General features: G+C 39.3%; 1 protein-coding gene across 4 annotated transcripts in view; it reads right to left on the reverse strand.

The window, feature by feature from the left end:
• The window catches only part of LOC127639143 (leucine-rich repeat and calponin homology domain-containing protein 2-like), a 127,158-nt gene that overhangs the window by 5,683 nt on the left and 93,901 nt on the right, over window positions 1-27,574 (reverse strand). For 3 of the 4 annotated variants that reach the window (XM_052121035.1, XM_052121027.1, XM_052121019.1), the window contains 3 exons: window positions 7,431-7,484; window positions 7,053-7,116; window positions 4,168-4,280 (listed from right to left, as the gene is read on the reverse strand). In XM_052121035.1, coding sequence (XP_051976995.1) covers window positions 4,168-4,280; window positions 7,053-7,116; window positions 7,431-7,484 — 231 coding nt within the window. The remainder of the gene's footprint in view (window positions 1-4,167; window positions 4,281-7,052; window positions 7,117-7,430; window positions 7,485-27,574) is intronic. The other variant, XR_007969933.1, reaches the window with a different exon arrangement.

The following is a 27,574-nucleotide window of genomic DNA, read 5'->3' on the forward strand; positions in this document are numbered from 1 at the left end:
TATATGTGCCTCCCACTTTTTAAGGGACCAAAAGTAATGGGACAATTGGCTGCTCAGCTGTTCCATGGCCAGGTGTGTGTTATTCCCTCATTATCCCATTTACAAGGAGCAGATAAAAGGTCCAGAGTTCATTTCAGAGTGTGCTATTTGCATTTGGAATCTGTTGCTGTCAACTCTCAATATGAGATCCAAAGAGCTGTCACTATCAGTGAAGCAAGCCATCATTAGGCTGAAAAATCAAAACAAACCCATCAGAGTGATAGCAAAAACATTAGGTGTGGCCAAATCAACTGTTTGGAATATTCTTAAAAAGAAAGAACACACCGGTGAGCTCAGCAACACCAAAAGACCCGGAAGACCACGGAAAACAACTGTGGTGGATGACCAAAGAATTCTTTCCCTGGTGAAGAAAACACCCTTCACAACAGTTGGCCAGATCAAGAACACAGGTAGGTGTATGTGTGTCAAAGTCAACAATCAAGAGAAGACTTCACCAGAGTGAATACAGAGGGTTCACCACAAGATGTAAACCATTGGTGAGCCTCAAAAACAGGAAGGCCAGATTAGAGTTTGCCAAACAACATCTAAAAAAGCCTTCACAGTTCTGGAACAACATCCTATGGACAGATGAGACAAAGATCAACTTGTACCAGAGTGATGGGAAGAGAGGTGTATGGAGAAGGAAAGGAACTGCTCATGATCCAAAGCATACCACCTCATCAGTGAAGCATGGTGGTGGTAGTGTCATGGCGTGGGCATGTATGGCTGCCAATGGAACTGGTTCTCTTGTATTTATTGATGATGTGACTGCTGACAAAAGCAGCAGGATGAATTCTGAAGTGTTTCGGGCAATATTATCTGCTCATATTCAGCCAAATGCTTCAGAACTCATTGGACGGCGCTTCACAGTACAGTTGGACAATGACCCGAAGCATACTGCGAAAGCAACCAAAGAGTTTTTTAAGGGAAAGAAGTGGAATGTTATGCAATGGCCAAGTCAATCACCTGACCTGAATCTGATTGAGCAAGCATTTCACTTGCTGAAGACAAAACTGAAGGGAAAATGCCCCAAGAACAAGCAGGAACTGAAGACAGTTGCAGTAGAGGCCTGGCAGAGCATCACCAGGGATGAAACCCAGCGTCTGGTGATGTCTATGCGTTCCAGACTTCAGGCTGTAATTGACTGCAAAGGATTTGCAACCAAGTATTAAAAAGTGAAAGTTTGATTTATGATTGTTAATCTGTCGCATTACTTTTGGTCCCTTAAAAAGTGGGAGGCACATATACAAACTGTTGTAATTCTTACACCGTTCACCTGATTTGGATGTTAATTAAATTAAAGCTGAAAGTCTGCAGTTAAAGCACATCTTGTTCATTTCATTTCAAATCCATTGTGGTGGTGTATAGAGCCAAAAAGATTAGAATTGTGTCGATGTCCCAATATTTATGGACCTGACAGTATATCGGATGATCTCATTAATTTGGCCAGAATTGAGCAGAACCTTTCTCCCTAAGCAGATCTCCGAGCCGGGACTCTGTGAGCTCGCTCGATTTCCAGTTTATGGTCTGTTATGTCGAGCTCATCCAAGAATTTCACAATATCTCTACCCTCTACATCCTCAGGAATTCCAACAATCCTTATATTGTTCCTTCGATTCCTATTTTCAAGATCGTCCAGTTTTTCCAAAATGAAAACAAAGAGACGCGGGCAGATTAACAGATAATTCCCTTTCTGATGACTCCAGATAATTGATCCATTTCTCATCATCTGCCACTCTTGTGACCAACTCAGAGAATTTTGTTTCCTTCACCATAATCGATCGCCACATTACAGCGAGATCCTCCAAGTCAGCACAACCTTCGTCAGCATCACCGAAATGTTGGACAGTTGACGCTGGATTTCTTCTCCCGTCGTGGCCTCCAAATTGAGTCCCCGATTCGCAGGGCTGCCAGAGGTTTCAGCTTGAGCACGTCTTTTAATGTCTCCAGAGTCTGAGGATTTTGACTTCTTTACTATGTTTACCTCAAAAAGCAAATATGTAACTGGGTGTATTGAATCTCACCTAATTATAACATGAAAATAATAAAAAAAAATAGCAAAGTGCACAGAGCTAGTAGCTCCTACATCTGTTTCTTGCATGGCGTCACTCTTTTTAAGACATTTTAATATTTAATATATTTCATTACCTTTCCAGGCCTGGAAATCACAATTTTGTAAATTACCAGATATTTCCAGGTTTACCATGAACCTTCCAGGAATTTGAAAATTTGCAGTGATTTCTAGGCCTGTAAAAAAATATTTGATTAAAAATAAGGAAAACATTTTAATTCTATGAAAATGTTTCATGTGCTGAAACGTCACCGTAAGACCCCTGTGCACAGTTCATCTATTCTGGTTCATCACAGGTAGCCCTTCAGCACCAAGGACAGCACTGAAGATGTGGAAGCTGTGAATTGGACATGGAATTGAACAAGACTTGATGCATTGCCATAAATGTAACAATATGTTTCTGTTAATGGGATCTGACTAAATGGCTGGCTAACTAGTTGTAATATTGACAGAAATGTTCTGTTTTGATGCTAGGTGTGAGCACATGAATATGTATTATCTCAATTACTGTAAAAAAAATGCAATCCATTGGACAGATGATGAAACAAAAGAGCTCCTCTTCATCTAAATGTTAACAACTGATATTCTAATGGAACTACTACAGTTCAGGTGCAGCTGGTTAAAGGTTATATCCAGAGACTTTTGAGTTTCAACAACATTTTAGTGGTGGTGTGTGAATGATAGCAAAATGCATTAACGTGGAACGTTATTGCTTTTGTAAATAACAGATGTGTTAAATTTACAGAAAAGCGAGTCAGTTCAGCAATTTTAAAGCAATTCAATGGGCTTCATGTGTAAAAATAGCTACACACTTAATTTGAACCCTTAACCCGTATTAATATTAATCTTCATTCTTATCTGAACATTCCTTTCCTCACTTAAAGTAAACTTTTGTTGCAGAAGGGGAGCCCGGGGGCAATTGTAACACTAATAAGCACATACTCAGTCATTTTCTCTCTCTGCCGCAGAAAAAGTAGCATCATTTCCTAAGGATTTTTCAATAATAACTTTTTTATTTGGATGTCTGCTGTGTACAGGTTTTATGTCTTTAAATTTAAACATTTATCCACTTTATCTCTAAGTTTTTGGTTAATAGTTAACATGAATGACAGATGCCTAGCTGTCGCTAATAGCCACCATACAGAATTTTATCATGGATACGCAGTCCGGGGAAACACTAGCTTTGAATTAAAAATGTAATGACTGATTTAAAATTTGTATCTTTATAATAGGTAATTGTGGAGGTGAGGGCTTGGTCCAGCGCTCATCTGGGGAGAGAAAAAGCGGTAAGGACATCCACCTGAGATTAATTGCTATTAATGACCATTTCTATGTTCGCAGTAAGAGGGGAGAGATAAAAGGAGACCCAGTCCACATAGAGAGGAGAGAGATTTGCACACCAGAGACTGTGTTTTTGTATTATAGAATGTTGTGCTGAAAAGCTGACCTGTCTTTCCCTTTTATGCTGCAAAGCAGACTTTTGTTTTGAGTGTGAGTTGTAAAGCCATTCCTGTTATTCACATGGAACATGGAAACCGGGTCCCACTTCCTCTTTATCTGCCCAAGAAATTAACCTTTGTTACAGTAATTAATGTTATTTCATTAAAGTACATAGCTGAAGACTGTCAATTAAGTTGTAATTTGTTTTTTAATGCAACAATTGCCTCCGGTCTCCCCCCACTGTCCGGTTAAAAGGTACCAATTACTGTCTGAAATAAACTAGAACAAGAAAGACACTAGAGTCAACAAGAACAACACTCATGATGACAAGTAGAAACGTGCTGTGTGATTAATACAGAAGACTCAAAAATGAAGCATAACAAGGTGACTGTTTTTACATGTGCACCAAGACACTGTGTTAATGAAGAATTTTGAAAGAATGCTCATTATTACAAACCTCAAGCTAAAATCTTCAAAGACAGATTATATATTAGAGCAATATAACGTGTTTCTGTGTATTATTAATATTTGGCTAACACTAGAAATATGAATCAATCATTTTGCTAATAATTTTGCAATTTGTTAAATAACCCAGAGGTATTAAGGTGGAATGTGACCTGCCGCAGGAGTCCGATCTGCTCCATCTCTTCCCTGAGGTGCTCCATCTTTCTCCTCATGGTGAAGGTTGGGTCTGTGGAGCTGAAGTCTTGTCGACTGCAATGGGAGAGGACTGAGTAACAGATACACAGATTGAGAGCCTGTTCAGACGTGAGCTTTGGACAAAAGTACACAACATTCTGCTTTGTCCATTGGCTTTTTCCACAGTCAAATGAAACATCACCTCAATGTCTGCTTTCCTTTGGTCAATAAAACCATGTGCAATATTCAATCCATCCATTCCTACTTATATCAAAACATACCAAATCAGGATGTATCTTGGATGCTTCTACTTGCTGAGATCGGAAAATGTATGACTTCTTTACATAAATACATGCGAGAAAGTTATTCTACCTTTCCATTTAACCACAGTTTTCACACCTCAATAGGTCATAATGACCTGACCTGACACCTTGAACTATTGCTCAACATTGTGCAGAATTTCTGCACCTAAAAAGGAAGTGCTTTCTGGCACAATCTCAAGAAGGTATAAAGACCTTTGGATGGCAGACTAACATCTCTGTTGTCTAGCTCTTTGCATCTTATTCCAACTTTGAGACCTCATTCTGTACTTAACTTTTTCTCATCTACTTACTTAGTTCATTAGATAAAGACAAGGCTTTTATTGTTAGGTTTGTTCCAAGACTTAGACCTTGGGTATATCCTTAGGTTATATTCACTCAACATTTATAATCAAGCATTTCTTAACTGTATTATCGAATTAATTCAGAATTTACTATTTCACTATTTATTCATTAATTTTCACAAATTAAAGTTGTTATTCCTTCTACAAATCATCTGATTTTTTGAAGTTATTTCCATCTGCTGGATCACTCTGCACCATTATTGCTCCGTTGTATATCTTATTTTCTTATTTTTATGACACGTTATGTAAATATATTTAAATGCATTTGTTTGTATGTATGTATACATGGTTGCATTCTCTTTGCACTGCAAGATTCTGTCACCATGACAAATTCCTTATGTGTGTAAGCAAACTTGGCAATAAAGTTCATTCTGATTCTAATGTCTACTATACTGGATTCTCTATATTCTTCTGATAGTCTTCTAAAGATTTGTGACACACATTCCGTCGAACATTTATTAAAAACATGACTTATGCATTGAAAACACTTTGATACAAAACACACTAACAACATCAGATGTTGACCTAAAATATTTAAACCCCCAACTGTTTTAGCGTCTCTTTTTGTTCAAGCCACACAATCTAATTTCTGGGTGAAGTGACACTGACTCTTCTCTTTTTCTGTCTGTTTGGCAACACTTTGCAGTTTATATAGTAAATGTATTTATCATTGCTCTGAGGACTATAAATAAACAGAAGAAAAATTCGACATTATAGGGACCACAAGGAGGTTAACCCAACATGACTTTACCCATCCTAGCAACCAGGCAAATTGGTTGCTTATGAACTGGCATTAAAGGTAAACTCAGTAACTTTTTCTCCTGTCATCTTGGACTTATGACACCACTAGTGACACCTAGTGGTGTGGATGCAGCATCATTCAAAATCAATTGTTTTCAGTTACAGGTGCCATTGTAGAAATTCACTATTCAAAATCAGTCAGGATTAATTAAACCCAAGAAAGAAAGTGTCTATTAACAAGACTGAGATTAAGCAAGTAGTTTTCAGATGGTCATGTGAATCTAAAATGACAGCCCTCATGAGGATGCCTTTCCCATGTAAAATAAAACAGCTTTTATAAGGTTACTGATATGACTAGAGCCTTCACCTCATGTGAGTAGTCACGATTTTATCCACATGTTTCAAAATTACTACTCATTTCTTTAGGACTAAAACCTTTTTATTAGGGAAAAAATTACTGAGTGCAACTTTAAACCACCTGAAAAAAATAACAGGGAATAGACTGACGATTATGTGTATCAGCAGACAAATGCATGTAAGGCATGTATGTATCACCAGTCAAACTTTAGCATAAAACATATAGAAAAGCATGATTTATTTATATTTCTACTACTGTATTATGCCACTAAGATATTCTGAAGTAAACATCAACACATTTTAAACAATTTATTGACTGTTTTTTAGAAGCACTACCTCTAAAACCTTTGGTGAGAACAAGAAACAGAGCTGAATCTTTTCTAAAAATATGACTGGTTTAAATTATAAAAGGGAAGCATTGGAGAGAATGATAAGCTTGCAAAACAAGCAGTTCTGATACTTCACATTTATTAATTGTATTTTTGTGAGACGGGAAGTACAGGTCTTCCTCATCCTGTCCACTGAATTGCAAAGTTGTAAAAAGAAGATAATAAACAATAGCACTTATTTGTGCAAAACTCTATTGCTATATTTCAAAACCTACAGACTGTTATCTTGAGATAGTTTTCCAAAGAAATGCTCTTGCTGAAATTCCTGTTAAACTAAGGCCAATTATTGCCTATACAATTATTACCTTGTTTATGAAATAACAGAGGTCAAAATTCTGTCTAGAAAAAAAAATGTGTGAGAACACTGCTTATCAGCACATCACATGAAGTATGCTTCTCAGAGTTTCACAGCTTACATCTGATTTCAGACATCATGCTTGCATGTTTCAAGTGCAATCAATAGAAAAGCTAAAATAGATTTGAACAATTCAGCTGATTTTGACCATGCTTCATGCATGAATGCTAGAATTTCTTTTGAGGGGAAAATCCTTATTGTTAACGCAGCCATCTAAATTTCAGTTGACATAAGCATTGGATAGAATTCTTTTTTCACAGGAGCCACAATACATGTAAGAGGCTTAAATGTCAGTGTCTTTGGAAGACTTGTGATGAATAGACATGAAACAGAAGAGGAGAGAAAGATTTACTCTACCTGATCTAGGTTTCAGGCCAAAGACGGTGAGGGTTGTGGTAGAATCATTAGAACACATTCCCTCCTGCAATAAGAAAGACATGATTCTCTGTGAAAACACTGGAAATGTACATTTATAAAACAATCTTTTATAAAGCCTCTTGAAAGCAGGACTACCGTTGACCTGAAATGTACCATCACTGGTGTAGAAGTTCTGTAATAGATTCATGTAATTTTGATGGTCCAGTATTGCATGTGTGAATGTTTCCCTCCTTAAAATGCATTGTGAATGTAGTGTTTTATTGTACTTTTGTACTACTGGGCAGTGAAACAAAAGTATTATACCAAGAGAGACACATGCAGAGGGAGAGTCACAGAGATACTGACATAAGGTCTCACCTCACAATCATTGTCATGGCCACTGGAGTGTCTTCGAGCACTTTGGCACTTGTACTGAAATAGGAAACCGAGAGAGACACAGGGCACACGATTAGATTGTAGCACATTTCAAAAACATCTGTGATCAGGGTTCCCACACAAGCATTCCACTCATTTGTGATTATTGAATAAAGATATTTAAAAATCATTTAATAGTGTTTTTTGAGGTGGATTTTCACTAGTATGTTAGGTTCCAGTCCTTTTCAAATGAACAGATATTAACAATTACACTTTTTAGTTTAAAAATATCTCCAATAATATTTTCTGGTTCCTGTAGCTTATCTGGCAGAGCATGGCACCAGCAATGCCAAGGTCTTGGTTCTTGGGTAAAATCTATATGCACTGTAAGTCACTTTAGATGAAAGCGTCTGCAAAATGCATAACTGCAATAAGACATATATATATATATATACATACATATACACATTGGCAGCCAAAAGTTTGGAATAATGTACAGATGTTGCTGTTTCAGAAGGAAATTGGTACTTTAATTCACCAAAATGGCATTCACGTGATCACAAAGTATAGTCAGGACTAGAGGTCGACCGATTAATCGCCCTATTTTTAGCCTTTTTTAAAATAATCGGCATCGGCCAATATCCAAGTATATCAAGCCGATTATTAGGCAGGCGCATCTGTGGACGGCCTAGTGTTGTTGTGGAACACATGTTTGACGCACGCTGCCCCTAGAGTCATTTTCCAGCAGAGTGATCAGACCTCATCCAGTGCCTAAGGAAGGAGCTAAGTTCCTTGGAGAAAACAGTAAGGATTAAATTTGTATAAGTTATTTATATTTAATTAAAAACTTTTGATATGTTACTGCCAACTTTGAGAAAAATGCGACGTTCGGCTACTTTGGATATTGATAGCGTAGTTGAAGTTGCATTATCACAGCAGAAGGGTTGCTATCATGTCACAATAATTAAGCAAGAATATTAGCAATTACAGACAGTGAATCTGAGACTTGTATTTGTTCTGTTTGTGTATCTTATATTTGAGAGGGTTGTCACTCAATGCAGAGAAATAAGTAATAAAAAAGATACCAACGCACTATAGGCTATTGAAGGACTGGCTTTGGTAAGCTCGGACGTTATCACTTCTGCTGTCAGTACTGGAGAAATTAAGAAAATACATTTATTATTGCTATAAAGAGAAACTTATTTTATCTCGCCAGCCATTTCTATGTATAATAATATGAAACCATTTGTCTGTGATGCAATTTAGCTATTCGCAGTAAGAGAGAGAGAGAGATCTCGCTCACACGGTGCCACAGCGAGCACAACGCGAGCCCTGCTTAATGAGTGACAGAACTAAACATTCAAACATAGTCTGGTTACACTTTAGATCTGTGATATTAGTCTGATTTTATTTTAGATTTCGCCTTCCAAAGATTATAAAAAGAATATTTATACATAAGCCACATTCTGTCTAGCACAACTCCCTTCCCTTCACAGCGGTGCACTGACATTTCTCCCTAAAACTCAAACTTAATGTCAGATTCAGCACGATCGGTGATTGTTGTAAAATATAGTCTAGCTACTGTTGCTAAATTGCGGGACGCGTTTAATAATAAAAAGAGCGCAAGATATACCGTTCCCAAGGCGGCGCGCACTCCGAAACAGACCACAATGAGACAAGCAAAGTATAGGCTACTTTGGGTTTCATGTGCGCGTCTAAACGATGAACTATACACAAAAATATGTCAAAACGACCGGCTTGGAGATTCACTTAAACACAGTTTATGTCTTAAATGGACGTAGTTATGGAAATAGTTGGGAGAAAATATGGTGCATCAGGAGCCTATTAGACTCGGTCTTAAAGGGGAAGCAGTCTAATAAACATGCTGACGATTGAGCCATTACTGCAAATCAAACAAAAAAAAAAGGCAAAGAGAAAATCACTTACAGCTCTTGAATGAATAACTTCTGCATTAATAGGCATTAATCTATCTATGATAAACTATGCAGTGTTATTTTACAATTGATTCCTTTATTACATTTCTTTTTAGACCACACCTGAACAGTAATGTTAGTAGACCATCCTGAAATTAAATCACTGTGCCTATATAACATTTATCTTTGTTATATATATATTATAACAAATAGAACCGTTAAGAATACCGTTAAAGTACCGGATCGATAAGCAGGATCGGTAATAGTAGTAATACCATTAAAACCTTAACGATACCCATCCCTAGTTATGCCTGTGCTTCTCTTGGATGCTCTGAATATTGGATTACGTGTCTGGATTGCCCCTTCATTAAAGCTGCATTTGGATCTCAACCTTCCTGTCTCGGAGCAGTTCATAACACCTGCTTTGTTTATTTAATATATTTGTTACACATTATTTATACAATATGTTTTTACATTAAACATTTCTAATTTAAGTGTACAAGTGCAGATTGGTCAAGTGTTCAATAAATGTATTTGTTGAGAAATGTTGTCTCTCTTAAGTAATTATTTGTGTTACATTTTATCTTTCAAATAAAAGGTTTAAATAAGAGGTTAAAAACAAGCACATATCGGCCAAAATAAATCGGCAGCATTAATCGACCATCGGCCGACCCGGATTTCAAAAGATCGGCATCGGCCTGGAAAAAAAAACAATATCGGTCGACCTCTAGTCAGGACATTACTGATGTAAAAAAATAGGAATAACTTTAATGTAAAGTGCACGTAAACCAAGTCAAGAGGTCTAAAAAAAAAAGAGGCACACTGCCCTAAAGATATATTCACATTGTACAGTATATTTCACAGCATGTACACTTATAGGCTTTCATCATTACTGGGGAGCCGGAGGCCCATCAAGTACACAATCTGCTGTATTATGTTGTTGTAGGGGGGTTTAAAATTATACATTTTATTTATTAATTTTTGCAAAAACAGCACCAAAGCATTCATATCTGGTGATTATAGGAGCATAATTTTCTTTAGTAACCTATATATATATATATAGTAGACTATATACAGTAGATTGTGTACCATTAATTTCACATTATAAAGCACAAGATGGTTTATCAAAGTTACCTTACTCAAAAGCCCACTGTGGCAGAATCATGGTGAAGTATGTTAAAACCTTGTTATTACAATAGGCCTATATCATGGTATTTATATGGAAGGCTACTCCAAAGAACGTGCCCAAAAAACATTTTAAGTACTTTTAAGTGCTTTCATGTAATGTGCTTTGATTCACTTTTTTTTAGAAAGTATCTTTACCTGCAGTAGACAATCATTCACAGGCTGCACATGATCCTCATCACTGTCAAACGATTGAATACAGCTGCAGGTTTTGTTTCAGTGAATGTAAATTGTATTTCACGATGTTCATGTAGTTCATGGTGCTTTAGTACACTTTTGAATAGTTCACTTTCTACCAAATGACACACGTTTGTTGCCCAGCTCTTTGCACATGACAATAAAATGTGTGAAAGAAAAGGATGCAATTTCTTTTTGCTATGCATTCCCAATAGCACGTCTTTAACAAACAACCAAACATAACAGATACAGCGGACTCTTGGGAGTATTATTGAAAAATATCTGTGTATTTAAAAGCTTCAGTTTGATTGGCTGTGAAAATGCAAGTAGGTATAGCTGCAGGCCGGAGATCTCCAAATGGGGGCAGAATCTCCAAAAGAGGGAGGGGTTACTCCAAAAGGGAGGCGGGTTCTTATAAAAGGGGATGGCGCAAACCCCAAAAGGGGCATCACTTCCACTAGCGGTTAAGGTTAGGGAAAGGGTTAGGTAAGGGGCTCCCTATTTCTTTAATGGCGGTTTAGAGCGACCGCCTCCTTTTGGAGCACTGCCTGCAGCTATACCCTTCTCTGAAAATGGGGTGTGACAGTAAAGCGGTCAAAGGCAGTCATTAAGTGTGACACCTTCCCTACGTTTTTTTCCCCAATTTGGCATGTCCAATTCCCAATGCGCTCTAGGTCCTCGTGGTGGCGTAGTGACTCGCCTCAATCCGGGTGGAGGAGGAGGAATCTTAGTTGCCTCCGCATCTGTGACAGTCAGTCCACGCATCTTATCACGTGGCTTGTTGAGCACATTACAGCGGAGACATAGCTTGTGTGGAGGCTCACGCTATTCTCCGCGGCATCAATGCAAAACTCACCATGCGCTGCACCGCGAGCGAGATCCACATTATAGGGACCACAAGGAGGTTAACCCAACATGACTTTACCCATCCTAGCAACCGGGCCAATTGGTTGCTTAGGAACTAGAGTCACTCAGCACTCCCTGGATTCGAACTTGCGACTCCAGGTGTGGTACTCGGTGTGGTAAGTGTGACAGGCACACTGACTAGGAGTGTAAGATCAGCGAAAACAGTTAACGTTTAATTAACAGTTAACAATGTTAACGTTTCCTAATATTTCTAGATTTTGCATAAGTAAAAATATTTCAACTAGTATTCAATATATACATTATACATATATATCAGTGGTCTTCAAGGTCAACAGTGGATCTCCTCACTGACAACCCCCCCAAACTTTAAAAAAAAATCTGTGCTTCAAAAATCTGTATATGTTGATGTTCTAAATCTGCCCACACACAGTTTCTTGCCAAATGCTCTGATTAGGTGCGTCATTAAGTTTCCTACAGAACATCACTGAACAAAACTATTACAACTTCTATCAATCTTTCTCTGATTCCTTCCAAATTCATTTCAAAACTCTCAACACTCCCTCTCTCTCTCTCCCTTTCTCTCTCTCTATACATGACTTATGTTAACCAGGGTGTTCACAACATCTCAACTTGGATGGCTAATCTTTTTTTAAGTGCAACCTTGAGCAAGATCTCACCTTCCACTGAGCCAAAACATTCCTTATAAAGTCTATATTCTAAAATTGCACAGTTTCTGCTTCTGGAAACTGTCCTGGATGACCATCTTTCCTTTTTCCAACCACATTGTTCTAACTTCCCCGTTCTGTTGCCACATCATAAGGAAAACCAGTTAAGCCCTACTTTAAACAGATCCTCTAGATTTCTCAGAACAGATCACTAAAAATCACTCAAAACAAATCTGCCAACATCTAATCCACAAATAATCCAACATTATAAAACATGACATGTGGAATGCAGTGTTTGCGAAAGATGTCTGAAATCCTGGAATTAGTACAATCGCCTGTCATACAGTGTCATTCAGTTCACATTTAATATCTGCGATTCAAAATCGAATTAAATCTAGGAAATAAACAAATCATTTTAAAATTGTTTTGAATTTGATTTTTTTTTATTTGTGTCATACACTGAATATAAGAAATATAAGAAAGAAAGATTTTGTATTTACAGATAACTAATCAAATAACCAAATTTGTGACTACGACTATGTTAACACCATTGTAAGTAAAGTTTTATTTATATAGCACCTTTTAAAACAGTGTTTACAATGTGCTTTACAGATGTTCACATATATAGAATAGATCCACAAAAATAAAAATATAGAAATAAGAGAATAACATAAAAAAAAAAAATCCTCCTATTCTGATCAAGAAGGGCCACTTAGTTTGTTGTTCGCAGTAATTTTTGACCGGACAGTGCATAACATTTTTCTTTTTTTAAAGAAAGTATACGTTGCAAATTTTTTGGGATTATATGTTTTTTTTAGATCTTATTTACATATACATTCTCTCTCATAAACCCCGTTGGTTGTTATCTCCATAAATAAAAGAATCTCTGGTTAAACTCACCGCTGATGGCTTGCACATATAAAGGCTGAGTTCTGCGCAGAGAGCACTCTGGTATTTCAGAGGCAAAAAAAAAAAAAAAAGATGATCTTTAAAAGAAATGTGAAAAGGCCTGCACGTTCCCACTATGGGATTCACAGAATGATGACATCAGATGAACTTTGCATCAGTTTCATGAAAGTCCTGCCTGTGCGAGTGTGCATGCATGTTTGGATGGGTGGTTGAGTAGGTGTGTTGCTGGGTGTGTATGGGAATTCTATTGTGCAAAAACATTCCAATTTCTTTTTTTTTAAATGTCAGCCCCTCATTATTTTCAGTATATAGCACTGCTGGAAAAAGCCATAAATGTAGACATAAACATTACATGTAAATGGTGAGTTGACATGATATTTGAAGCAGTGACAGCTGTGTTTTGCAGTTTGATGTACTGTAATTATCTAAAAATACTTTAAACTACATAATTCTAATACCGGAGTAACAATTTTTTTTACATGCACTTTTTATGACTCATATTAATTGAGCGACTACATGGAATACTTTAGTTTTTAAAAATGATATGGTCACACTCCAGGAGTATTTAAATGAACCGCAAAACAGCTAAAAGATTATAAAAATGGTGAAAAGACTTGTTGTCATAATATAGATACAATTTTAAGTCAAAAGTCAAATTATACAAATGTGTTTTTGTCTAAATAACTAGTCTAAAACCCTCTTAAAGCAGAGTAATTTTTGTGAAATGTACCCCACCCTGAAAATAAATTTTACCATTCATGGCAAAAAAAAGTGAACATAATCAAAACAAACTGGTGCACATTACGGCAAACAATATTACGAAAGCTGATTTTTACCGAACGTTTAAAATATGTTCTTGGGACAAAGGTAATTATTTCATTATAATGATGTGCTTTCGAGCATTTTAAATGTCATAAATATAAACAATATATTAAATACAATATTTGTGCCAAAACAATATTTTTGTACATTACCGTTACCATTTCTTTGTTTAAGGAATTGTTTTTTTTTTTTGTTTCATAATTGTTTTACTTAAAAATTTGGTTGAAAAGCTTATAATACGCTGTTCTAATGCAGGTGTAGATTTAAAGAGAGGTGTAGATCTTGTTTTGGTGATGATGAGGACAAGTTCCCCCATCACCCTCTTATGTTTACATGACACCTTCACCACTGGTTTAGTAGAAGTTTCCAGTGAGACAACTCATATGGTGTGACAATCTGGCCTGCTGTTGGGGCATGTTGTCACAACAGCTCAGTGTGTGTTAAATGACTAGAATCTTTTTTTCTTTCTTTCTGGGCAACAATGGTGAAACTGTTCATAGCATTTTTGTAGCCAAGGCTTCAAGGTATGTGGCTGTGCAGAAATGGACTTAAATAAATATAATAATTATAATGAATGATATTTACAGTATATTGATACCTAATACCTAATACAACCTCTCTCTTTCTCTGAGAAATAAACAAATAAATAAATATACACGTCCCAACACTCCTCCCTTTACCCTCATTTCCACTCAATTGTAATTCAGTACTGTAACAATGCTGTTCTTGTGAATTAATTATGGCCCCAAACTAGGCTTGACCAAGGTTTCACTGTTTTTACACTTCCAGGAAACCTGACTGAAAAATGCACGTTTGTGAAAGGCGGCTGTGTAACTTTGTGTTACTGTATTTCCCTTGACAAACAATAAAGGGAAATTCCATCACAGACAATGGTCTGGTGTGGCCTATGTATTTCTATGCGTATGTATCCTGCATAACATTAAACCCAAAAATAATGAGAAGCCAACTCATGTTTTTTCTGCTTGGGACAACATTCTTTGCTTAAGGTAAAATTCCAGTTCAACAGTCATGGAACTAAAATCCCAAACTGAAATCTGAGTATCTGAAGTGGAATGACTCCAGTAGGATGAGAAAGTGTCACTGCTGTGCCAATATTCAAATGCTGTTACCAGTTCTGAGTGAATCTAAAGTGGAATCTGCAAGGTACAGAACGAAATGAGACCTCACATAATATTCCACAGATATGCTTGCAAACAGGGATGGCAACAACACTGGATTTCTGCTGTCCACTTCAATGTGCAAAACTGAGCCCAAATGTGTGCGTGTACAAGATCACGAGCCAAGAATGAAGGATTTATGCACAAGAGACTGATACTAATCTTTCCATAAAACATCTCCTCCAGAGCACCTAAACCAAAATATGTTTCCCACATCCTGAACGGCTGAGATTTAGATAAGGACAGAAGGAGACTGCAAGGAATCAGTTCACATTATGATTCACTTAAAGATCATAAGTGTACAGTAGTTTCTGAAGCCATATGATAGATTTAAGTGAAGAATAGATTTAATTTTAAATAATTATTAACAAAAATAAACAAATAAATAAAAATCATCCAAATCATGATTAAATAAATAATAAACAAATAACTCTTTAAAAAAATAAAATAAAAAAACTATTTTTGCGTTTCACAGAAAAGTAGAAATCATATGGGTTTCGAACAAAAAATAATTTTAATGTTGCTAGCTGGTTTTACAGGGTTTCCAACAGGAACAAGCTCATTAGATGGTCTGAGCTGGTTTAGGCTTTTGACCAGCTGAACTATCAGCTGGTGGGGACCTGGAAGTGCTTGAAGGCCCTTTTTGACCAGCAAAAAATCAGCTCATATATTCTAAAAACCATCTTGACCACCTGAAGCTGGTATGACTTGTTCATGTTTTCTAGCAGGGATGTCAAGAATGCATGATTGATGTTCAATAATTTTTCATAATATATCAATTAATTTGCTCTTAAATATTAGCTTTTAACTTTATGCATACTGATAAAATGCCTTCAGAAGACTTAAAATACAGTGCACAAGTTATACATACCACTTTTATGGTGCTTTTGATTACTTTTTGAAGCGTTTTGAAGCTTCAGACACAATTAACATTAATTGCATGGAAAAGGGCAACCAGGACATATTTCAGAATTTATTATTTAGTGTTTCACGTAAGAAGTCATTCAGGGTTTGCAATTACATGAGGGCGAGTAAATTAAGAATGTTCATAACCTGCAATTTCATAACATTATTTCTGCAATTGTAATATCTGTGCAAATGTACACCTCAGTATATGCAGTATATGCAACTTCAGATGCAGCTTCTGACTTTGCGGTGTAAAGATGGCATTATACAAAATTATATTAAACTTAATAAAATGAACTTAACTTAAAATTAGCAACAAAACAACAAATAATAAAAATGGGGAGTGACGTGACACCATGCGAGGTTCGGACGTGTGAATGGCGAGCTCTGTGTACTTTGCTAGTTTTAGGAAGACAATGTGTCAAAGAATTCAAAATCTTCAGGCTCTGGAGACATTAAAAGACATTTAATTGCTCAAGCTAACACCTCAGAGCAGCAGGCTACAAGCCATGGAGCCGATTTGTCTGTAGGAGTGAGTGAAATTTGGAAATCATGTTGGATGAACATGTCGGCAATGCTGACAAAGGTCGTTGCTGACTTGGAAGATCTTGCTGTAATATGTCGATCAATCACTGCCATGGAGACAAAATTCACTGAGGTGGTTACAAGAGTGGGGGATGTCGAGAAATGTATTGATTATCTGGAGTCATCGGAGAGGGAATTAGTTGGATTTGGAGCACGTCTGGGAGAAGTTGGAGGACTTGGAGAATCGTAACAGGTGGAATAATGTCCGAATTGTTTGAATTCCTGAGGACAAAGAAGGTCGGGACATTGTGAAATTCCTTCCCGAGTCTGCTCGACATAACAGGCCATAAGCTGGAAATTGAGCGAGCTCAAAGGGTTCCGGCTCGGCAATCCGCTGAGAGGCCCTGATCGATTCTGACCAAATATTTGAGATCATCCGATAAAGATCACATGTTGTGTGAGGCGAGGAGTAAAGGAAGGCTTTCTTAGGAGAACCACAGCATTTTCTAGTTCCCACACTATACGAATTGAATAGGAGAGAAACGTGGTCGATTCAAGGAATGCAAGAAACTCTTACATCAACGGAAAGTCACTTTTGCACTGATGTTGCTGGCCAAACTGAGAATAGATGCAAAGGATGACAGCAAAATATTTACATGCCCACAGCAAGCGATGTCCTTCATAAAGTCAATGACAGAGTAAGTTATTTTGTGTTACTCATGTTGCAGCCAAGTGGACCGACCACTGAACATTCACTTGTTAATGTGGACGTTTTTTATTTTTCTGTTTATTTTGTTTAGGGGGGAAGTTTGGGGTTTGCTTGTTGCACTAATGTTGGAATGTGGCCTTTATAATTGTATTTTTGACACACAAACTATTTTTTCTATAATGGCAAAATGTCAAATGTTAGTATAAGTGGATTGTCTCTCTCTCCGCATGGAATGTGAATGGGTTAGGGCACCCCATAAAAAGAAGGAAGGTTATTTCTCTTCTTAAACGTAACAAATATGATATAGTGTTTCTTCAAGAAATGCATCTTTCCCTGCAGGAAGCTGAACATTTTGGGAAGATATGAGGTGGACATGTTGTCTTTAGTGCTGGCTCAAGTAAGAGCAAGGTAGTCATTACATTGGTAAGTAAGCATCTACAATTAAAATGTCTCAAAATCACCCCGGAGCAACCTGGAGTTAAGTGCCTTGCTCAAGAACACAATGGTGGTGACTGTGGGGATTGAACCAGCAACCTTCTGCTTAACTGTTTAGTGCTTTAGTCCACTACGCCACCAACACTCCGATATTTACGCACCTAACGCTGATGATCAGGGATTTTTTTTAAATCTTGAAGGGATGTTGCAAGCTGATGGCACCCCTCATGATATAATATTGGGAGGAGACTTTAATCTTTTGATGGACTCAGTCCTTGATCATAGTGAAAGCAAAAGTGTGCAAGCCTCCTAGAGCAACAATGATGCTTCAAAGGATGTGTAAAAATCTTACCGATATTTGGAGACATTTGAACCCATCTGGTAGGGACTATAAGTAGTGATTAATTCTAGAATAGATTTTTTTTTATATCTAAGTCCCTCATTTCATCTGTTGTTGATTGCTCAATTGGAAACATCTTAGTCTCAGATCATGCCCTGGAGTGTTTAGAGGTGTTGCCACATACAGAGAAAAACAAATCATATAGTTGGTGTTTTAATGAATCCCTTTTGCAAAATCCTGAATTCCAACAAATGGTAAAGGCTGAAATCAATGTTTATATGGAGACCAACTGGTCCTCAGTATCTTTTGTGGGAGTGGCATAGGAGGCATTTAAGGCGGTTCTTAGGAGTCGAATCATACAGTATGCCTCATTCAACAAACAATTCAAAGCACGAGAACTTGTGGAGTTGGAAGGGAATATTAAATGTGCAGAGGCAGAGCTGAAGCGCCGAAAGTCATCTGATGGCCTTAGAGAACTGACCTGACTGAAATACAGATACTATTTTGTCACAGAAGATGGAGTTTTGGCTATTCAAGACAGTCATGCTTTGAGTCGGGGGATAAAGCAGGGAAGCTTTTGGCTAGATACATAAAGCAGAGAGAGTCTTTTTCTACCTTTCCTTCAGTGAAACTTACCTCGGCCACTGATATTAATAATGCCTTTAAAGAATTCTCTCTTAATCTCTATAGTTCCACATCTTCATCTACTGCTAAAGATATTAGAAACTTTGTAGAACCATTAGAACTTCGTAAACTGAAGACTGAGCAAAACATTTCTCTTCATTCTGAGATACATTTTTTCTGAGATAAATTCTTTACAGGAAAGCTCAGACAGCTTCACCATGCCAAAGAGGATGCTTACAGAGATGGGGATAAAGTCTTGTATAATCAGGCCAGGAACACACTGAATAAGGAAATCAGAGTGGCAAAAATAAATTACTCTGAGAAGCTGAAAAACAAGTTTTCAGCTAATGACCCTGCATCAGTGTGGAGTGGCCTGAAACAACTTAATCATTACAGGACTCCTACCCCCAACCCTGTGGCGGACCAACAACTGGCTGATGACCTGAATGTGATTTACTGTAGATTTGAAAGGCCCAATCTCACACCCCACACCCATTCTGACCTTCACTACACACACAAACATCAACACCTCCTGCAACCCCCCTCCACCCATCTCTTACTAATCTGTACTCAAGATCTGTGAAGATGATGTGTGGCACGTCTTTCGGAAGCAAAAGATGAGGAAGGCTTCAGGCCCAGATGGCGTCTCTCCAGCGTGCCTCCGATCCTGTGCTGACCAACTGGCCCCCATCTTCACTCAGATCTTCAATAGATCACTAGAGCAGTGTGAAGTCCCATGCCGCTTCAAATGCTCAATCATTATACCTGTCCCTAAGAAACCAAAAATCACAGGACTTAATGACTACAGACCTGTCGCCCTGACGTCTGTGGTCATGAAGTCATTTGACAGACTGGTGTTGGCCCACCTGAAGGACATCACTGGACCCTTTCTGGATCCCCTTCAATTTTATCGTGCAAACAGGTCTGTGGGTGATGCAGTCAACATGGGATTGCATCATATCCTGGAACATCTGGACAGACAGGGGACATAAGCAAGGATCCTTTTTGTGGACTTCAGCTCGGCTTTCAACACCATCATCCCAGCTATACTCCAGACTAAGTTAAACCAACTCCCTGTTCCTGTATCTATCTGTCAGTGGATTACCAGCTTTCTGACGGACAGACAGCAAATTCACTTCCAGCACCTGTACAGTCAGCACTGGTGCCCCACAGGGATGTGTGCTCTCCCCACTACTCTTCTCCCTCTACACCAATGATTGCACCACCAAGGACCACTTGGTCAAGCTCCTGAAGTTTGCAGATGACACCACTGTCATCGGCCTCAGCAGAGATGACAATGAGTCTGCAAACAGAAAGGAGGTTGAACGGCTGGCTCGTTGGTGCAGTCATAACAACCTGGAGCTGAACATGCTCAAAACGTTGGAGATGATTGTGGACTTTAGGAGGAACACCCCAACACTGACTCCCCTCACCATTCTAAACAGCACTGTGGCAGCAGTGGAGGGTTCCTGGGCACTACCATATCACAGGACCTGAAGTGGGAGACACACATTGACTCCATTGTGAAAAAGGCCCATCAGAGGTTGTACTTCCTTCACCAGCTGAGGAAGTTCAACCTGCCACAGGCACTATTGATACAGTTCTACTCGGCAGTCATTGAGCCTGTCCTCTGCACTTCAATAACTGTCTGGTTTGGGGCAGCTACGAAATAAGACATTAAAAGACTACAAAAGGACAGTTCGGAGTGCTGAGCGGATTATTGGTTGCCCCCCCCCCCCTTCAAGAACTGTACACTTCCAGAGTGAGGAAAAAGGCTGTAAAAATCACTCTGGACCCCACTCACCCAGCCCACTACCTTTTTGAACTGTTGCCTTCTGGCCGACGCTTCAGAGCTATGAGCACCAGAACCTTCAGTCACAGGAACAGTTTTTTTCCCTCAGGCTTTCCATCTCATGAACAGTTAAAGTCACCCCATTGAGCAATAATTATGTGCAATACACAGTTTAAGTCTATTTATATTATCTAACGTATCATCTTCTGCCATTACATACAAAGGAAAAAAAAAAAAAAAACTTTTTGCACTGTACATAACATACTGTATTTTTGTACTTTATAGAACGGATTTGTTTTAGATTTGCACTACGTATGTGTGTGTATGTATGAAGGTGTGTTTCTGTGTGTATGTACGTATATGTATAATTATATATATTTTATTATCTATGTCTTGCTGCTGTTTTTGTATTGTTTTTTTGTATTGTTGTGCACTGGAAGCTCCTGTCACGTGTAAGCATACTTGGCAATAAAGCTGATTCTGATTCTGATAACCTTGGAGGAGGTGGCGAGGGAATTACTGCCGTGCTTACAGGCAAGTCTCCAGGGCCAGATGGCTTTGCCGCTGAATTTGTTTAGATCTTATGCTACAGACCTGGCTCCACTTTTGTTAGAAGTTTATACAGAATCATTATAGAATGGAAAGCTTCCACCAACCATGACACAAGGACACAGATCCAAGTGAGTGTGTTACAGTCCAATTTCCCTAATCCAGCTAGAAGTAAAAATATTGTCAAAAAGTTTGGTTAACTGACTAAGTACAGTTATGACATCTCTTATACATATAGATCAGGTGGGGTTTATTTGAGAATGCAGCTCTTCTTATTACATTAGGCATCTCATCAATATCATGTGGTCAGTGGTCAGTGGCCAGATCAGACTCTGCCATCAATTGCTGCCATCTCACTTGACGACAAAAAGGCGTTTGATATGGTAGAATGGGATTATCCATTTTTGGAATTTGGAAATATATGGGCTCGTGAATACTTACATTGGATAGATTAAGTTACTTTATAGACACCCGGTGGCGGCGGTAAAAACAATAGGGGCACCCAGCAGGGTTGCCCTCTTTCCCCATTATTGTTCTGTCTTGCCCTGGAACCATTAGCAGCCACAATAAGAAAGGAAGATGATTTTCCATAGGTGGTGTATAAGCTGTATAAGCTTTTGCTTTATACAGATTGTATTTTATTTTTCGTCTCCAACCTCACCAGATCTATGCCATGCCTCCACCAAATTATTAATTCCTTTTCCAAATTCTCGGTATATAGAGTCAGTTGGTCTCAATCTGAACCTTTGGCTCTGACAGTATACTGCCCAGTAACGGCTTTTCATCCAGGTGCCTTCCAGTGGCCCAAGCAGGGTATTAAGTATTCTGACAATTTATTCCCAGCAAATTTGTGTGATTTAGTTAAGTTAATTTTGACCTCTTAATAAAAAGATTTTAAAGCGATGTGGGTAGGTGGGGACATTACCTATGATTGGGATGGTTAATTTTATTAAAATTCAACTACCTGCTATAATCTCTCCCTGTAGATGTCCCCCTCTCTTATTTCAAGCAATTTGATAGCATAGTGAATTCCTTCATTTGGAATGGTAAGCATACCAGATTACATTTCAATAAGTTACATAGGTCGATTGACAAAGATGGGCTAGGCCTTCCCAATAATATTTTTTATTATTATGCATTCGGTCTCAGACATTTGGCTCATTAGTCACTTCCACCTAAGAGAGCCCCTCCTTAGTTTTGTATTGAACAGGAAGTTCTTGCCCCTATTTCGCCATTGCAAAGCCTTTCTATCAAACTAATCAAAGAATTACACCCCATTATCTCGCGTTTGCACTCGGTGTGGACAAAAGTGTCCAGAGTGTTTAATTTGGACATTTATTTAAAGTTGCCTCGAGCATATAGCTGAACCCAAAATGATATATTAATAAGTCCCCTTTCTGCTGGTCAGAGTAAATTGTGGACACGGAGATGGGGAGGGAGGCAGCTTTCGAGGAGTTGTCATATATAAGGCTGGGGATCTGGGATGCGTTTTTCCACCTTTAATGTGACGTATAACGTGAACAATTGAAAAACAAACTGAAATCTTTGAGGGAGAAAAACAAAAACTACAAAAACTCACAATAACCTGGTTGCATAAGTGTGCACACCCTTAAACTAATACTATGTTGAAGCACCTTTTGATTTTATTACAGCAATCAGTCTTTTTGGGTAGGAGTCTATTAGCATGGCACATCTTGATGTGGCGATATTTGCCCACTCTTCTTTGCAAAAGTGCTCCAAATCTGTCAGATTGTGACATCTGTGCACAGCCCTCTTCAGATCACCCCACAGATGTTCAATTGGATTCAGGTCTGGGCTCTGGCTGGGCCATTCCAAAACTTTAATCTTCTTCTGGTGAAGCCATGCTTTTGTGGATTTGGATGTGTGCTTTGGGTCGTTATCGTGCTGAAAGGTGAACTTCCTCTTCATCTTCAGCTTTCTAACGGACACCTGAAGGTTTTGTGCCAAAATTGCCTGGTATTTTGGAACTGTTCATAATTCCCTCCACCCTGACTAAGGTCCCAAATCATGATACTGCCACCACCATGCTTCACTGTGGGTATGGTGTTCTTTGGGTGATGTGCAGTGTTGTTTTTGTGCCAAACATACCTTTTGGAATTTTGACCAAAAAGTTAAACCTTGGTTTCATCAGACCATAACACATTTTCCCACGTGATTTTGGGATACTTGATGTTTGTTTTTGCAAACTTCAGCCGGGCTTGGATGTTTTTCTTTGTAAGAAAAGGCTTCCGTCTTGCCACCCTACCCCATAGCCCATTCATACGGGAGATTTTTGTCACATGTAGCAGTTAGTACTTGCCAGAAGTACTTTCTCTGTTGTGCCATATTTTCTCCACTTGTTCCATGGTCTATCTAATTGTTACATCCCTATGCATGTATGTGTATGCATGCTTGTTTTGTGTTCTCTTCTCTCTTTTTACACACTCTGATTAGGTTGCTGTTATTGGTTATCTGGGCTGCCAATCTCAATTACCCTGATGACATCATCTCCACTCTCCACCAATGGATGGTCCTTCCTTCATTTTAAAAGCTGTTTGAATCCATGTGTCTTTTTCATTTGATGACAGCTTTACTTGTTAGCTGCTGATTTTGTGTATTGTCTCTGGTTCTTTGTGACCTTGTACATTCTTTATGTATACTGACAAAGTCACTCGTTACCCATTCGTGGTTATGTGACTTTTCATCATCATCATAATTATTTATATAACTCTCTGCTCATCAAACCAGAGTGGAAAAGTGGACAGGTAAGAAGTCACGTGACATACACCTTGCACCACGTAGACTGATTTTTGTATTAGACACCTTAGGTTAGGAGCGAGTGCCAGACATTGGCGTTTCCAACGCTGATGACCCGTTTTATTTTCTTTCTTGTGTTTTGTTTGAACTAACAATTTATGGAGTTTAAAGGGCTATAAAAATAAGTTAGAATTGTTTTGTTTTGATTGTTTATTTTCTTTGGCTCCACTTGTGACCTTTTTCCCTCTGGTTTCGTTATTAGTATGTTCTTTGCACAACCTGTAAACACCCTATTCAGTTATCTTTGACTTATCGTTACGTTGATACAACTCGGAATAAATTACCTTTATATTCCGTTTACTTCCCTGTTTGCTTTTTGTCATTTGCCAACCCATCATACACCTTAAATCCATTTTCAATTAAAATGTTACCCCCTCATACCCTTGGACAACCCTAGGGGTCGTAACACTAATGCTTTGGAAATTCTTTTGTACCCTTCTCCTGACTGATATCTTTCAACAATGAGATCCCTCTGATGCTTTGGAAGCTCTCTGTGGACCATGACTTTTGCTCTGAGATGCAACTAAGAACATGTCAGGAAAATCCTACTAGAACAGCTGAACTTTGCTTGTGATTAATCAGTCACTTTAAATGATGGCAGGTGTGTAATGACTTCTATTTAACATGAGTTTGAATGTGATTGGTTAATTCTGAACATAGCCGCATCCCCAGTTATAAGAGGGTGTGCACGCTTATGCAACCAGGTTATTGTAAGGTTTTTCATTTTCATTTTCCCCCACGAAGATTTCAGTTTGTTTTTCAATTGAATTGTTCACATTATAGGTCACATTAAAAGTGGGAAAAGTTCTGACATGATTTATCTTTGGGTTGTGTAAACTTTTTATATCCACTGTATTTTTTTTATATATATATATATATATATTCACACTACTAGTCAAAAGTTTTGAAACAGTTATTCTTTATTATATTTTTTCAAGTGGTTTTTAACCATATACAGTTAGTACAGTACAAAGTGAAACGAGACAACGTTCCTCCAGGACCATGGTGCTACATAAAACAACAGTGCAAACACAGAACCCCATGAGACTAAAAAGACAAAATAACATACCTATATAAAGTGCACGTGCAAAAAGTTCGGGACAGTACAATAAAATGACAAAAAATTAACAGGACAATAGGCACAGTGAGAGACAGTGCAGCGCCGACCAGTACACAGTAGTGCAAAAAGCTGACAGTTTCTAAAAATGCCAAACGTAAACATAACATACTATGAGATAATGTTCTATGGACATAGCAGTTATTGAGGTAGCAGCCAGGTGTAAAGTGACAATAAATAAAGTGCAACTCAGGACACATATGTGTGCGTGTGTGTGTCAGTCCAGTCTCTGAGTATTGAGGAGTCTGATGGCTTGGGGGAAGAAGCTGTTACACAGTCTGGCCGTGAGGGCCCGAATGCTTCGGTACCTCTTGCCAGACGGCAGGAGGGTGTTGAGTTTGTGTGAGGGGTGTGTGGGGTCATACACAATGCTGGTTGCTTTGCGGATGCAACGTTTTGTGTAAATGTCTTTGATGGAGGGAAGAGAGACCCCGATGATCTTCGCAGCTGTCCTCACTATCCTCTGTAGGGCTTTGCAAAACTTAACCGAAATGGTGCAAATCCCAAACCAGGCAGTGATGCAGCTGCTCAGGATGCTCTCAATAGTCCCTCTATAGAATTTAGTGAGGATGGGGGGTGGGAGATGTGCTTTCCTCAGCCTTCGAAGAAAGTAGAGACGCTGCTGGGCTTTCTTGGTAATAGAGCTGGTGTTGAGGGACCAGGTGAGGTTCTCCGCCAGGTGAACACCAAGGAATTTGGTGCTCTTGACGATCTCCACAGAGGAGCCGTTGATGTTCAGTTCACTCTGTGCTCTTCTAAAGTCAACATCCATCTCTTTTTGTCCACATTCAGAGACAGGTTGTTGGCTCTACACCAGTCCATTAGCCGCTGCACCTCCTCTCTGTATGCTGACTCGTCATTCGTGCTGATGAGACCCACCACGGTTGTGTCATCTGCGAACTTGATGATGTGGTTCGAGCTGTGCATTGCTGCACAGTCGTGAGTCAGCAGAGTGAACAGCAGTGGACTGAGCACACAGCCCTGTGGGACCCCAGTGCTCAGTGTGGTGGAGATGCTGTTCCCGATCCGGACTGACTGAGGTCTCCCAGTCAGGAAGTCCAGGATCCAGCTGCAGAGGGAGGTTTCCAGGCCCAGTAGGTTCAGCTTTCCAATCAGGTGCTGAGGAATGATTGTGTTGAATGCTGAGCTGAAGTCTATGAACAGCATTCATACGTATGTGTCCTTTTTATCGAGGTGGGTGAGGGCCAGATGGAGGGTGGTGGCGATGGCAGCGTCTGTTGTACAGTTGGGACGATACGCAAACTGCAGTGGGTCTAGTGAGGGGGCTGCTGGGTCTTAATGTGCCTCACAACAAGCCTCTCGAAGCACTTCATGATGATGGGTGTGAGTGCGACGGGACGGTAGTCGTTGAGGCAGGACTTTGAAGACTTATTTGGAATGGGGACGATGGTGGTGGCCTTGAAGCACGTTGGAACAACGGCGCTGCTCAGAGAGATGTAGAAGATGTCGGTAAGAACATCTCCCAGTTGGTCTGCACATCCTCTGAGCACTCTGCCAGTAATATTGTCTGGTCCAGCAGCCTTCCGTGGGTTGACTCTATGTAGAATTTTCCTCACATCAGCCGTGGTTAGACAGAGCACCTGGTCGTTGGGAGGAGGGGTGGTCTTCCTCGCCACCACGTTGTTCTGTGCTTCAAACCTAGCGTAGAAGTCATTCAGCGTATCTGGAAGGGAGGCATCTTTGTCACAGGCAATTGATGTTGTCCTGTAGTTGGTGATGGCCTGGATGCCCTGCCTGATGCACCGCGTGTCGCCACTGTCCTGGAAGTGACTGTGGATTCTCTGGGCGTGTGTGCGCTTTGCCTCTCTGATGGCCCGGGACAGTTTGGCCCTCGCTGTTCTTAGGGCAGCCATGTCACCCGCTCTGAAGGCGGAGTCTCGGGTTCTCAGCAGCGCACGCACTTCCGCAGTCATCCACGGCTTCTAGTTGGAGTGTTTGGTGATGGTCTTGGTAACAGAGATGTGGTCTGAGTAGCCGAGGTGGGGGTGGGGCTCCGCCCGGTACACGCCTGGAATGTTTGTGTAAACAAGATCAAGCGTGTTCACCCCTCTCGTTGCAAAGTTCACATACTGATGGAATTTAGGGAGCACTGTCTTGAGATTCGCATGTTTGACATCTCCGGCGACAATAAACTGTCCGTCAGGGTGAGTGTAAAACAGTTAAAGGATGGGAAAGGAGGAGGCGAGAACCGGCTTGACGATATAAATCATAGTTTAATGGAAAACTTAAAAGACAACACAAACACACATGACGGACATGTCCGCTAACGATCTCTCTCTCCCGCACAGCCCTCTGCAGTCGACCTTTAAACCTCACGGAGGCATAATTAGCCTAATACGGGACCGGGTGTGTAGGATCACGACCCGGCCCTGCCCTCCGCCCTGCCACAGTGAGCATTCTGCAGTTCACTAATAGCCCCATACAGTTCACTGAGTGCTTCCTTAGCGTTAGCGCTGGGGGGAATGTAAACTCCGGTTATAATAACAGTGGTGAATACCCGTGGTAAATAAAAAGGTCTGCGTCTAATAGTCTCCAGCTCCACCAGCGATGAGCAGTAACTAGAGTCTAGCATAGA

Source organism: Xyrauchen texanus, chromosome 4 (genome assembly GCF_025860055.1).
Source record: "Xyrauchen texanus isolate HMW12.3.18 chromosome 4, RBS_HiC_50CHRs, whole genome shotgun sequence".
In the NCBI taxonomy this organism is placed as follows: domain Eukaryota; kingdom Metazoa; phylum Chordata; class Actinopteri; order Cypriniformes; family Catostomidae; genus Xyrauchen; species Xyrauchen texanus.